We start from the raw sequence: 10884 nt of genomic DNA, 5'->3' as shown, positions 1-10884 counted from the left end.
GACACTTAAAAACAAATTTTCGAGTTTACTAGGCTTTGACTCATGCTCTGCTACTTGATAGACAGTAAGGTTGAGTGTGTGGGGGATCCTGAATAGCGTAAAGTGCATTTTGATTGACAGCTGGGGTGGTCGTGTAGGAAGAGGCAGAGCATCACACGACCAAGCTCTGGATAAAAATTCAGCCACAAACAATCATGTCAGTGAATTTATTCACTCTTTAATTAGAGCTGCCATTCAAAGAGGTGTTGTTCATGCATATGAAGGGAGCTGACTTCAAAAAAAAAAAAAAAAAAGAACAAAGGACGAGGAGGTGGAGAGTGGGATGGAGGGAGAGGCGAAGAGTGAGAAGGTTGAGAGAAGAGTTTTCACTCCTCTTTTTTCCTTCATGTCTGGGTAAGCAATGCGGTCATGCAGAGGGGCCATCCATCATGGTTATAGGCTGTGAAATGGGACGTCCAAACTCAGGGTCAACACTCTTCCACTTCTCTCTCTCTCTCTCTCTCTCTCTCTCTCTCTCTCTCTCCTTGTACTCTTTGTGTAATAAGAGGCAGAAAATAAAATTTTGGTTGACCAAAAACATACCCTATATGGCCAAAATATATGGATACTTCACTGTTTTAGATAGGTGTTCCACAACATTTTTGGAATTTGTGTTTATTTAGTCAAAAGAGACTTTCTGAGGTCAGGCTCTGATGGTGTACGAAGTGTTGCTTTGGGGATTAAAAAGATGCATTTATTAACATTTTATTATTATTGCATGTACAAATCTAGTTACATTACACTGATCAGCCATTAACATTAAATCCACCTGCTTGTTTCTACACTCACTGTCAATTTTATTAGCTCCACTTACCATATAGGAGCACTTTGTAGTTCTACAATTACTTACTGTAGTTCATCTGTTTCTCTGCATGCTTTGTTAGCCCCCTTTTATGCTGTTCTTCAATGGTCAGGACCCCCACAGGACCACTACAGGTGGTGGATGATTCTCAGCACTGCGGTGACACTGACATAGTGGTGGTGTGTTAGTGTGTGTTGTGCTGGTTGAGTGGATAAGACACACCAGCACTGATGAAGTTTTTAAACACCTCACTGACACTGCTGGACTGAGAATAGTCCACCAACTGTGTGGGGAAAAATGTAAAAAGCTGGTTCACAAGCCTAAGCAACCAATTTGCAAATCGCATGTCTTTCTCTCATGCATATGCAAATGAGACGAGTTCATGCATTCAGTATTCAAGGAGGACAACCAAGTACAAATTAGTGTTTTATTATTGGCTGTCAAACAGAAGACAGCTTAGCTAATGTGTGCTATAGCAACCTATTGCCCCCTGTTTATCCTTTATATTAACTGTTTATTGACACTTGACACAACCATGGGGATTAATATAATATTTTTCCTCTTTTTTAGGACAATACAGCATCTACTCCTCTTCTGCAGACATGGACAATAATATAAAGTTGCCTCTTCTTCTTTGAGGCTATAAAAACCTCTACTCATCTTCTGGATAGGCTTTAAATACTGTTTGCTTGTTGGATGTTGTGGAGGAGTGATTTTGTCCTAGAGGGCCTGGCTCACAATTAACACTCTATTTTATCCAACGTTGTTTAATGCTTTGTGCAGGCCACTGTTTCTCCACATCATACCTTTTCAAACCACGTCTTTATAGATCTTGCTATTGGCAGAGTCATTCTTGAAAAGTAGGAGTTTTTTCTAAAGGTAGCATAATTGAATTCACATGCATGATGCATAAAGGCAGTTAGTTCACACCGATCAGCCATAAAATTAAAACCACCTCCTTGTTTCTACACACACTGTCCATGTTATCAGCTCAATTTACCATATAGAAGCACTTGTAGTTCTACAATTACTGACTGTATCTCTGCATGCATTGTTAGCCCCCTTTCATGCTGTTCTTCAATGGTAAGGACCCCCACCGGCAGCAAAAGAGATCCACAAAGTGGACCAACTAGGTAAGAGTGTCTAATAGAGTTAACAGTGAGTGGACACAGTGTTTTAAAACTCCAGCAGCGCTGCTGTGTCTTATCCACTCATTGTCTTGGTGTCCTGTTAATTTCAGTTGAAAGGAGAATTGGTTTAGGCTGCATGCTTAGCATATTAGCATATTAATAAACATTTTTGTATTAAACCACTGGATAAGATACCAAATCTTGATTTTTGTGTGCTTTCTGAAATCAAACCTTCCTTTCATAGTTACTCTGCACTGTTGTTTTCTATTGTATCTATTGTTGATTTGTATTAATGAATTTATTAGTTTTTTTATTTTATTTATTTATTTATTTTTACTCCATGATGTCTCTGTCGTGACCCTTTTCACCGAGGCTGCCATGCCAACAACGTCTTTTCTGCTTGACTGCCGGATGTGTTGGGAATCTGTGGTGACTGAACTCACTAGAACCTTACCAACAGACTTTATTCTACCACAGACTAAACTGAAAGCTGATGATGTGAAATTAAATTCTTTATGCTTTTAACTTGCAATAATGTTTAAAATGTTTGAGATTATTTTATTAATACATACAAGTTTTAAGACGAGATTTTGAAGATAGCGAGAGAGTTAATAGCACGGATGTCAGGAGGGATAGAGTTCCAAAGATGCGGAGCAGAGTAACTAAAGGCTCTAGCCCCATGGAAGATAAGCAAATTTTATATTTTGTAAAATTCAATATTAAAATGGCCCTGTGAAGGTGCAGAGACAGTGTAGTGGTGAGAAAATTACTATTTGTTGTGTTGTATAATTACTCCTGCCAGTAGCTGTCACTGTGTATCAGACAGCGGGGACAGTGAGTGAGGGAGAAGAAGAAATTCGGCTCAGTAAAGTATTCTTTCTTTCATGTAATTACATCTACAAAATACAACACTATTGAAATAAAGAAGGAAATAATAGAGAAATATGAGAGTTATTGTTGTTTCTGGTAGATACATTTTATTAAAAAATAAGGAAATGTATTATGGTGTATGGTACAGCACACATACTGTTCTGTGATGTGTGTTGTTTTATATACAGTACTACTGTGTGTTGTTTATTATTGTTTATTACAGTAATGTCTATTCTATAGTTTAAAATTTAAGGGAAAATATAGTTGTATTTATGACAAAAAAGACCATTTAAGACATTAGAAAGGTTAGATAAGGGGGAGGTTTGGGAGGTCTGGCACGGATAAATTCTATTTACATTATTTCTTATGGGAAAACAGGTTTAACTAACAAACATTATGACTTAAGAACAGCCCTTTGGAACCAATTAAATTTGTAAGTCAAGGGTCTACTGTACTATTAATATGTGCATTTAAGGAGAGACTGTTATCTAGAATGATGCCCAAACTTTTAACCTGAGTGGATGGCGTTACGACTGTGTTTTCAACCAACATTGAGAATTTTTTAGATTTTGAAAGAGTCGATTTAGTACCAATGAGAAGAATTTGTTTTGTCAGCGTTTAGTTTGAGAAAATTAAGTCTAGTCTCTCAAGGTGTCTTCCTTGTAATTGTACTCTGTTCTCAGTTTGTTCATCAGTGTTTTGGTCCTGGAATTTGTAAAGATGCTTTGAGACGTCAATGTCCATAGTACAAAGCTCTACACAATTAAATTTGACTTGACGACTGTCCATGTATTTCAGTTCCATCATCTCCCATGTGCATAAGAAATCTAAGCAATAAAATCTGGAAAGGATAAAACGTGACACATCTGAGTCTGAGCAGCTTTATTTTATTTATTTATTTTTGTCTGGTTCCAGTTGGTGTTACATGGTGGTCCATTCTGGAGGCAGCTGTTCCATCACAAACTTGTTCTCATTTTCACCCTCCGGAAGAAAGTCCTTCCAGCTGAGTCCAGCTTCATTCCACAATCCTCGGGCGTGTTTATAGCTCTGCACAGATATAAACATTTATGTAAAAACTCTAAAAAAGTGTAGATTACTGTGTTTGTGTATGTGTACTGTGGGTCTTTATGCTTAGTAATGATTGTATTTTAGCCATTAGCAGCACTTACCATTTTCTTACTCAGCTGGTTGATGATATGCACCAGCAGTGTAGCAGCTTTCTTCATAGTCAGCAGTGGCTTAGCCACCTCTCTACAGATGAACAGAAAATTAGAGATTAATGGTGAATTCTAATAGAGGAATGCAGTACAGTTTATGAAATTATTAACATTCACTAACATTACTTAACTGTTACTGAGCATGTCAATGACTTTAGCTACTTTTGAATCATAAAATAAGTTATAATTTAAAGGAAGAGAGAAACCTGAAGAGCTGAGCCATTGGAATCCCTTTATCCTGCAGCACTGGTGTGATTGTTTCTGCGAGGTACAGCCAAATATGAGGAATGTCAACTGCAATGTCTTCAGCTACCTCCAGAATTTCCTGGAACCTGAGCAAAACACACAGAAACACACATCTATAGTGATACAGACACCGGCCAGGCATAACATTATGACCACCTTCCTAATATTGTGTTGGTCCCTTTTGCTGCCCCATACACAACAAACTGTGATGCACTGTGTATTCTGACACCTTTCTATCAGAGCCAGCATTAACTTCTTCAGCAATTTGAGCTACAGTAGCTCATCTGTTGTAGATCGGACCACACGGGCCAGCCTTCGCTCCCCACGTGCATCAATGAGCCTTGGCTGCTCTTGACCCTGTTGCTGGTTTACCACTGTTCCTCCCTTGAACCACTTTTGATAGATACTGACCACTGCACACCGGGAACTGCACACCGGGAACTGCACACCGGGAACAAAAGCTGCAGTTTTGGAGATGCTCTGACCCAGTCGTCTAGCCATCACAATTTTGCCCTTGTCAAATTCTTACGCTTGCCTATTTTTCCTGCTTCTAACACATCAATTTTGAGGATAAAATGTTCACTTGCTGTCTAATATATCCCACCCACTAACAGGTGCTGTGATGAAGAGATAATCAGTGTTATTCACTTCACGTCAGTGGTCATAATGTTACACCTAGTCGGTGTATACAAACTGCATTTTCATGACAATAATAATTAAGGTAGTAGTAGCGGTAGTGGAAGTAGTAACAACAATGTTATTACACTACTATTACTACTCTATTACTCCTTGAGCAAGGCCCTTAGCCCTTAATTGCTTAGACTGTATAATGTAAGTCACTTTGGACAAAAGCGTCTGCTAAATGCTGAAATTATAAATGTAAATTTTTATTAGCAGTGTGATTCTAAAAAACTTCACTCACCCTTTGAAATACTGCTCAGCTGGTAAAATTCGACCTCTGATTAGTTGGTACAGCAGGAGACCCAGACGTTCTCGTTCAATGGCGCTGCGCTCAAGTGTCGTCTCTACACCAATCCGTACAAACACGAAGAGCAGAGACTCGCTGTCCATTTCCTGGACACACTGCAGCGCCTCCTACAGGAACATAAACCACACGTTATGAAAAGAGCGAAAATTCCTTTTTATAGTTCATAGTTCAGATATTTGTATCAGTGTAACAGTCGTCAGTGTTTGGAGCAACCAAACTTTTATGTAGCACTAGGTTTAGACTGACTAACTACCCTAAACTTGTGGTTTAGGACCAACTCTAAGTTTAACTGGTATCAGTGGCTTTTTGGTTTATCTTGTTAAACAACCAACTTCCTCAAATTGGGACAAATGAAGTCCATCCATCCCTCTGTCCATGTTGTGGTGTTGTTTATGACACACAACTTGGTATTTATTGCTTAAACAATTTTCTATTGCTTGTATATCTTGTGCTTTGCAGGTGATTTTACCTTCAGGTCATTAATGTGCAGATATTCCTCAATAATAGCCACTGATTTCTTCTCCAGCTGCTCTTTACACAGTGTGGCTTTGGCAGGAGTGGGTGGTGCTGGAGTCAATTCACGCTTCACTACTGAAATAAAGAAACATACAGAGTCGTTACAGAACTGCATTAATGATCGTTTATCTATGTTGGTTTGTGTTAGTTTATGTCTGTGCTGTTCAGGCAAAATAAAACGTATTTATTAATATTTTAGGTGAAACGTTTATACTCACCTGCACTCTCTTTGCTGTCTTTTCTAATTTCTACTTTGTTGGAGACACATTGTACGTCTCCATTACCTGACTGGTTCTTTCTCTTTACACCGAAGTGGGTGTGTGACCTAAAGTCTTCGGATCTTCTGTTGTTCGTCCGACTTCTCTGAAGATCCTTTTGTCCAGAGGTCACAACCACATTGTTAAAGGCACAAGGCTGTTTGTGGAAACATTCACAACAAAAGTAGTAGTTGTTTTTCCAAACTTGGTGGTTCATTAGTAATAATGGAAGTGTTTGCTTCTTCTTCATACTTTGATGATTTTGCCTTGGTGAGATCCATCATTGGGTGGTTTTCTGGTGTAGACAGGCTTTGTGTTCCAGCTTTTATTCTGAGCCTGTCCTTTACTTTGTCTACCTGATTTTTTTTTAAAAAGCAGCTTTTGCTGGACTTTAAGCTGCTCCGTGTTCTCCTCTAATTTAGCATCTTTATGCACCTCCTTGATAGTTTTTGGGCCCTGATCGCCCTTCCTGGGAATCCAGTTGTTCTATTGTTCAAAAAATAAAGCAGAAATATATAACATGAATATAATCCTGATATTAAGGCACAAGTGTGCATGAATACATCCAAATTATCATATAAAAACAATCAATAACTGATTATTGGGTTACATACAGTATGTGAGTAACGAATGTAAAAGTATTTACCTTTCTGAGGTCCAAAACATCCTGAATCATAAAACGGATCCGGGAAGAGGTTCTTCTATCCTTTATCATTGTTCCCAACTGATTGAAGTAGCAGTCCAGAAGATGCTACACAAACAAAGACAGAACATAATGAAATGGCTAGAAATCTACATTATCTTACAATAAGGAAGAACACAAAGGTTAAACTGGTCTCTACCTTTTCATTGTTCAGGTCAAGGTTCTTTCCAGCAGTGGACAGCAGTTTACAGAGGGACTCTAAGCTCTCCTCATTGTTATTCTCCAGCAGCTTAACGATGCATTTGTGGATGAACTGGTCCGTTAGCATCTTCTGTTTATAAAGTTCCCCCATGAATTTGATGTTTCCGAGGGAACAGAGGCGAGCTTTGAGCTTAATCTCCTCCAGCTCTTCTTTTAATAACTGCTGCTCGTTCTCCTACAGTCAACATTAGTGTTAAGTTCTTCTGCTCAAACTAAACTATTTTGGTGCAGTTTAAATATTGATGAGATGATAAATGTTGTAAAATTGTGATGAAATGTTGTTAAGCTCATGAAGCTTGATGTGTTTATGAGATGGTGAATGTAGAACCTCTTTAGCTTCATCCAGATCTTTCAGCTTTTTCTCGTCCTTCTCGAACTCCTTCTGACAGTGACCGACCAGCAGTTTAATAAAGTCCAATGTGGATCCTGAATCCTCTGATGTGGGCACTTTAAGCTGGACATGATCAAGTACAAGGGACTATGTTTAATTTGTAAAACTTTGTAATAAAACAACACTACATGACACATTGGTATCAGCTTTACGCATTATTTTTGTACTAAATAAAATATTGTTCTGCAATAAGTTCCTACTTACTTCCATCAGGCCACTGCACATTTTGGCGTAGATGGTGGAGAAGTTTGGCTCAGCAACTGCTTTTTTAAAGATGAGTTCGATTACACCTTTGAGACGCTCCTCTGTGTTGATGGGGAGCTCGGTGAGTTGTTTCATCAGCTGCTGAAACTTCTCTGGTGTCATTTTATTCAGGAGGCTGCACACTTTCTGAAACAGCTCCTGAGTCTTAGTCGCCTCCAGATCTTTGTCTTCGTTGCAGCTCTTTTTTAACGCCGGCTTCCAGGGTTTCTCAGCCTTGTGAAGCTGCACGTTGTCGTTCAGAGAGATGCTGATGACTTTGCGCTGCTCTTTATGTTGGTCTCTCTGAAAATGATGCATCAAAGAGGGTTAGAAGAGTTAAACAAACCAACAAGGTTCATGTGTAAAGGTAATTTAATATATGAGAGCTTTATCTGCATGACAAGGTTCCAGATCCAAGACCTGGATGGTTTTCTTTTTTGCTGGCAAAACCTAAGAATTAAAATGAAAATTAATATTTGGTGGTTGGTTATATGTGACCTACCAGTTCTCGTTCACCTTCCTTTTTCTGACTGGCTGGGTTTGCTATCAAGGGATCCACTTTCTTTCCAGAAATTATCTGGTCCCTTAAGGTCAGCTGCTGTAGAAGTGGCTAAAGAGGATTAAGAAAGAGATGAAGCATGGGAGGTCGTGCTTTTAACCACTGCAGTTTTATATATGACCATCAACAATGTCATACTTGTGTTTCGCATTGTGAATCTTATTGTGCAGATATAGGGAGGTGAAATCATAAACTGTGTGATATTTCTACCTTGTCCAGTACAATGTTCTTGATGTCCAGCATTACTTTAGGCTTCTGCAGACTTGCACTGGTCATCTGCAGATTTAATAGGAACTCCCGGTTATATTTGATCTTCAGCGGGAGCTTATTGGATTCAGGGTGCTCTGAGAAAAATATGAAATATAGATAAATAAATAGTCCACAACCTTAAATACACAATTATCCACAGTTTTTGTCTTTTTCGGCTTTAACAGTCTTACGGGAAATGTCAGTTTTCTTCTCTGGCTCTTCAACAGGCCCAGAAAGGGGTCTTTCCATGTTATTAAATGATGAGGGTTTGGACTCCCTCATCTTGTCTCTCAGGAACAAGTGTTGCAGCAGGGGCTAAAGAGAATAAATTACACCCAGTATTTCTGTTTATGTCTCTGCAGGACACATTTGTATTGTAATATTGTATATTTAGAGACCAAAAGTCATAAACTGATGTTGAATGTGTCTACCTGGTCCAGTACAACATCAGGAACGTGCAGCTGGACTTTGGGTTTTTTCAGGCTTAACTGGCTCAGCTGCAAGTCCAGCAGAAAGTCGCAGCTATATTTCTTCCTCTGCTGCACTTTATTTTGTTCACAATGCTCTGAAAAATACATGAAGGATTAAATATAGAGATTTAGAGAATTAAATATAAAGACATTTTTGGTCATCCCATCACATTTAAAAGTGTTGTATTGATATTTCTGTTTCACAGCCTTACCCGACTTGAGGGCGACGTTCTCCTCATTGATCTTTACCTCCTGAACATTAACAGGCTCAGGAATGGTGCTGTCCAGGTTACTAACTGAGGGTTTGAATTCCTTCATCTGGTCTCTCAGGTACAACTGCTGTAGCAGCGGCTAAAGAGAATAAAATTAGATCAAATCTGGAAAAGCCGAGCTTTTAAACACAGCAGATTTACATCTAACTAAAATATAAGTTACAAATAATTATAGAGTGAATATACAGAAAACAAAACTGTATATGGACAAACACTATATGGACAAAAGTATTGGGACACCCCTTCTAATTATTTAGTTAATGTGTATCAGCCAGGGTGGCACGATGGCTCAGTGGGTAGAACGTACGCCTCACAGCAAGAAGGTCCTGGGTTCGGTCCCCAGGCGGGGCAGTCCAGGTCCTTTCTGTGTGCCCTGCGTGGGTTTCCTCTGGGAGCTCCGGTTTCCTCCCACAGTCCAAAAACTTGCAGTCCCCCCCCCCCCCCCCAACCATAATTGGATAATCAGTTAAGTGAGTGAGTGAGTGATTTATTACACTTGTTAGTTTGTGGCTGAAACACTCAATTATATAAAGGAAATTATATGCTTCTGGCAACAGCTGCTTGCAACAACAGTTTAGGAAAGGCCCTTTCCTGTTCCAGCATGACCGTGCCCCTTACTTATAATCATTACTACTTTTTACTGTTTATTCTTCTAAATAAACAAAAGTCTCCTGCAGAGACATAAAGTCATAAAATGATGTTTTAATGTTTCTACCTGGTCCAGTACAACATCAGGAACGTGCTGCTGGACTTTGGGTTTTTTCAGGCTTAACTGGCTCAGCTGCAAGTCCAGCAGAAAGTCGCGACTATATTTCTTCCTCTGCTGCACTTTATTTTGATTACGGTGGTCTGGAGAATAAATGAAGAATCAGAAACCTTTTCACATTTAAATCATTACGATGTTTTTACCATGTTTATACTGATATTTCTGATTTTCAGACTTACCCTGCTCAGGCTTGATCTTCTCCAAGTCTTCTTCAGTTTCTTGGACGTCGTCTTCATCTGATCCTGTGTTCTCAGTGGGAGCAGAATCTTCAACACTCTCTAATGGTCCTCCTGAGATTGTAATAGAACAGAATGTCATTTGTGTGACTAATTTAAACATGTGAAATAATAAGAAGAGTTTGAGATTGATATTTGAAATAGGAGTTTATTTACCAAGCGCAGTAGCAGGTTTTACATGATCAATGATAGTCTGGACCACTGCATCTACAGACTGATGAAAGAAAAGAAAATGTGTTTCCTTTCTCTTACTGCACGATTATTTCATTATACTAATATAATTATCACTGATTTTATGACTATATTCAATAAAATACTTGCATCACATGGTCAAATGTATGTTGGCACAACCTGCTATAATGAAATAGTTCATAAACATGACGTCTATTTATTTTCTGCATCAACACATCACTAGTAAACATGTGAGCTTTAGTTAGACGTCAATTTTAAATATTCCTGTAACCTATGAGTGCTCATCTTACATGAGGTGACATTTCTGTAGGTGTGGTCCATTCTCCAGACATGATCTCTTTTGTGATGTCCCGTCCTCCCTGTGTGGGGTCTTTTATTACGATCTGTAGGAAGATTAAGTTGAAGTGATTATTAAAGATTGTGTGAAATAACAGAACATGAACTTATAATGAATTTTATACGTTTATAAAATGAACCAGAAGTAATCTTACCTGAGATGTGGTCCATCTTCCGGTCATGATCTCTTTCGTGATGTCC

General features: G+C 38.8%; 1 protein-coding gene across 1 annotated transcript; it reads right to left on the bottom strand.

Annotated features, from left to right (window-relative positions):
- Positions 1–3717: 3717 nt before the first annotated feature.
- LOC134319679 (eukaryotic translation initiation factor 4 gamma 1-like) lies at positions 3718–10649 on the bottom strand. Its single transcript, XM_063000973.1, has 20 exons — positions 10638–10649; positions 10312–10369; positions 10099–10209; positions 9869–10002; positions 9094–9232; positions 8843–8976; positions 8603–8726; positions 8373–8506; positions 8106–8213; positions 7565–7906; positions 7298–7423; positions 6908–7144; positions 6712–6816; positions 6318–6551; positions 6027–6222; positions 5762–5883; positions 5227–5399; positions 4265–4390; positions 4011–4092; positions 3718–3888 (listed from the first exon to the last, which is right to left on the bottom strand). The coding sequence occupies exons 1-20, from the start codon at positions 10647–10649 to the stop codon at positions 3763–3765; spliced, it is 2823 nt and encodes a 940-aa protein (XP_062857043.1). The 3' UTR covers positions 3718–3762.
- Between the last annotated feature and the right edge of the window lie 235 nt (positions 10650–10884).

The sequence above is a fragment of the Trichomycterus rosablanca genome, chromosome 8, assembly GCF_030014385.1.
Source record: "Trichomycterus rosablanca isolate fTriRos1 chromosome 8, fTriRos1.hap1, whole genome shotgun sequence".
Lineage (NCBI taxonomy): Eukaryota > Metazoa > Chordata > Actinopteri > Siluriformes > Trichomycteridae > Trichomycterus > Trichomycterus rosablanca.
This window is presented reverse-complemented; position numbering and strand designations above follow the sequence as displayed.

Excerpts from the sequence above, each read along its gene's own strand:
- LOC134319679 (XM_063000973.1), bottom strand. Across the intron at positions 6,552-6,711 it reads ATGTTTTGGACCTCAGAAAG|AACAACTGGATTCCCAGGAA; the intron begins GTAAATACTTTT and ends TTTGAACAATAG. Across the intron at positions 6,223-6,317 it reads ACCAAGGCAAAATCATCAAA|CCTTGTGCCTTTAACAATGT; the intron begins GTATGAAGAAGA and ends TTCCACAAACAG.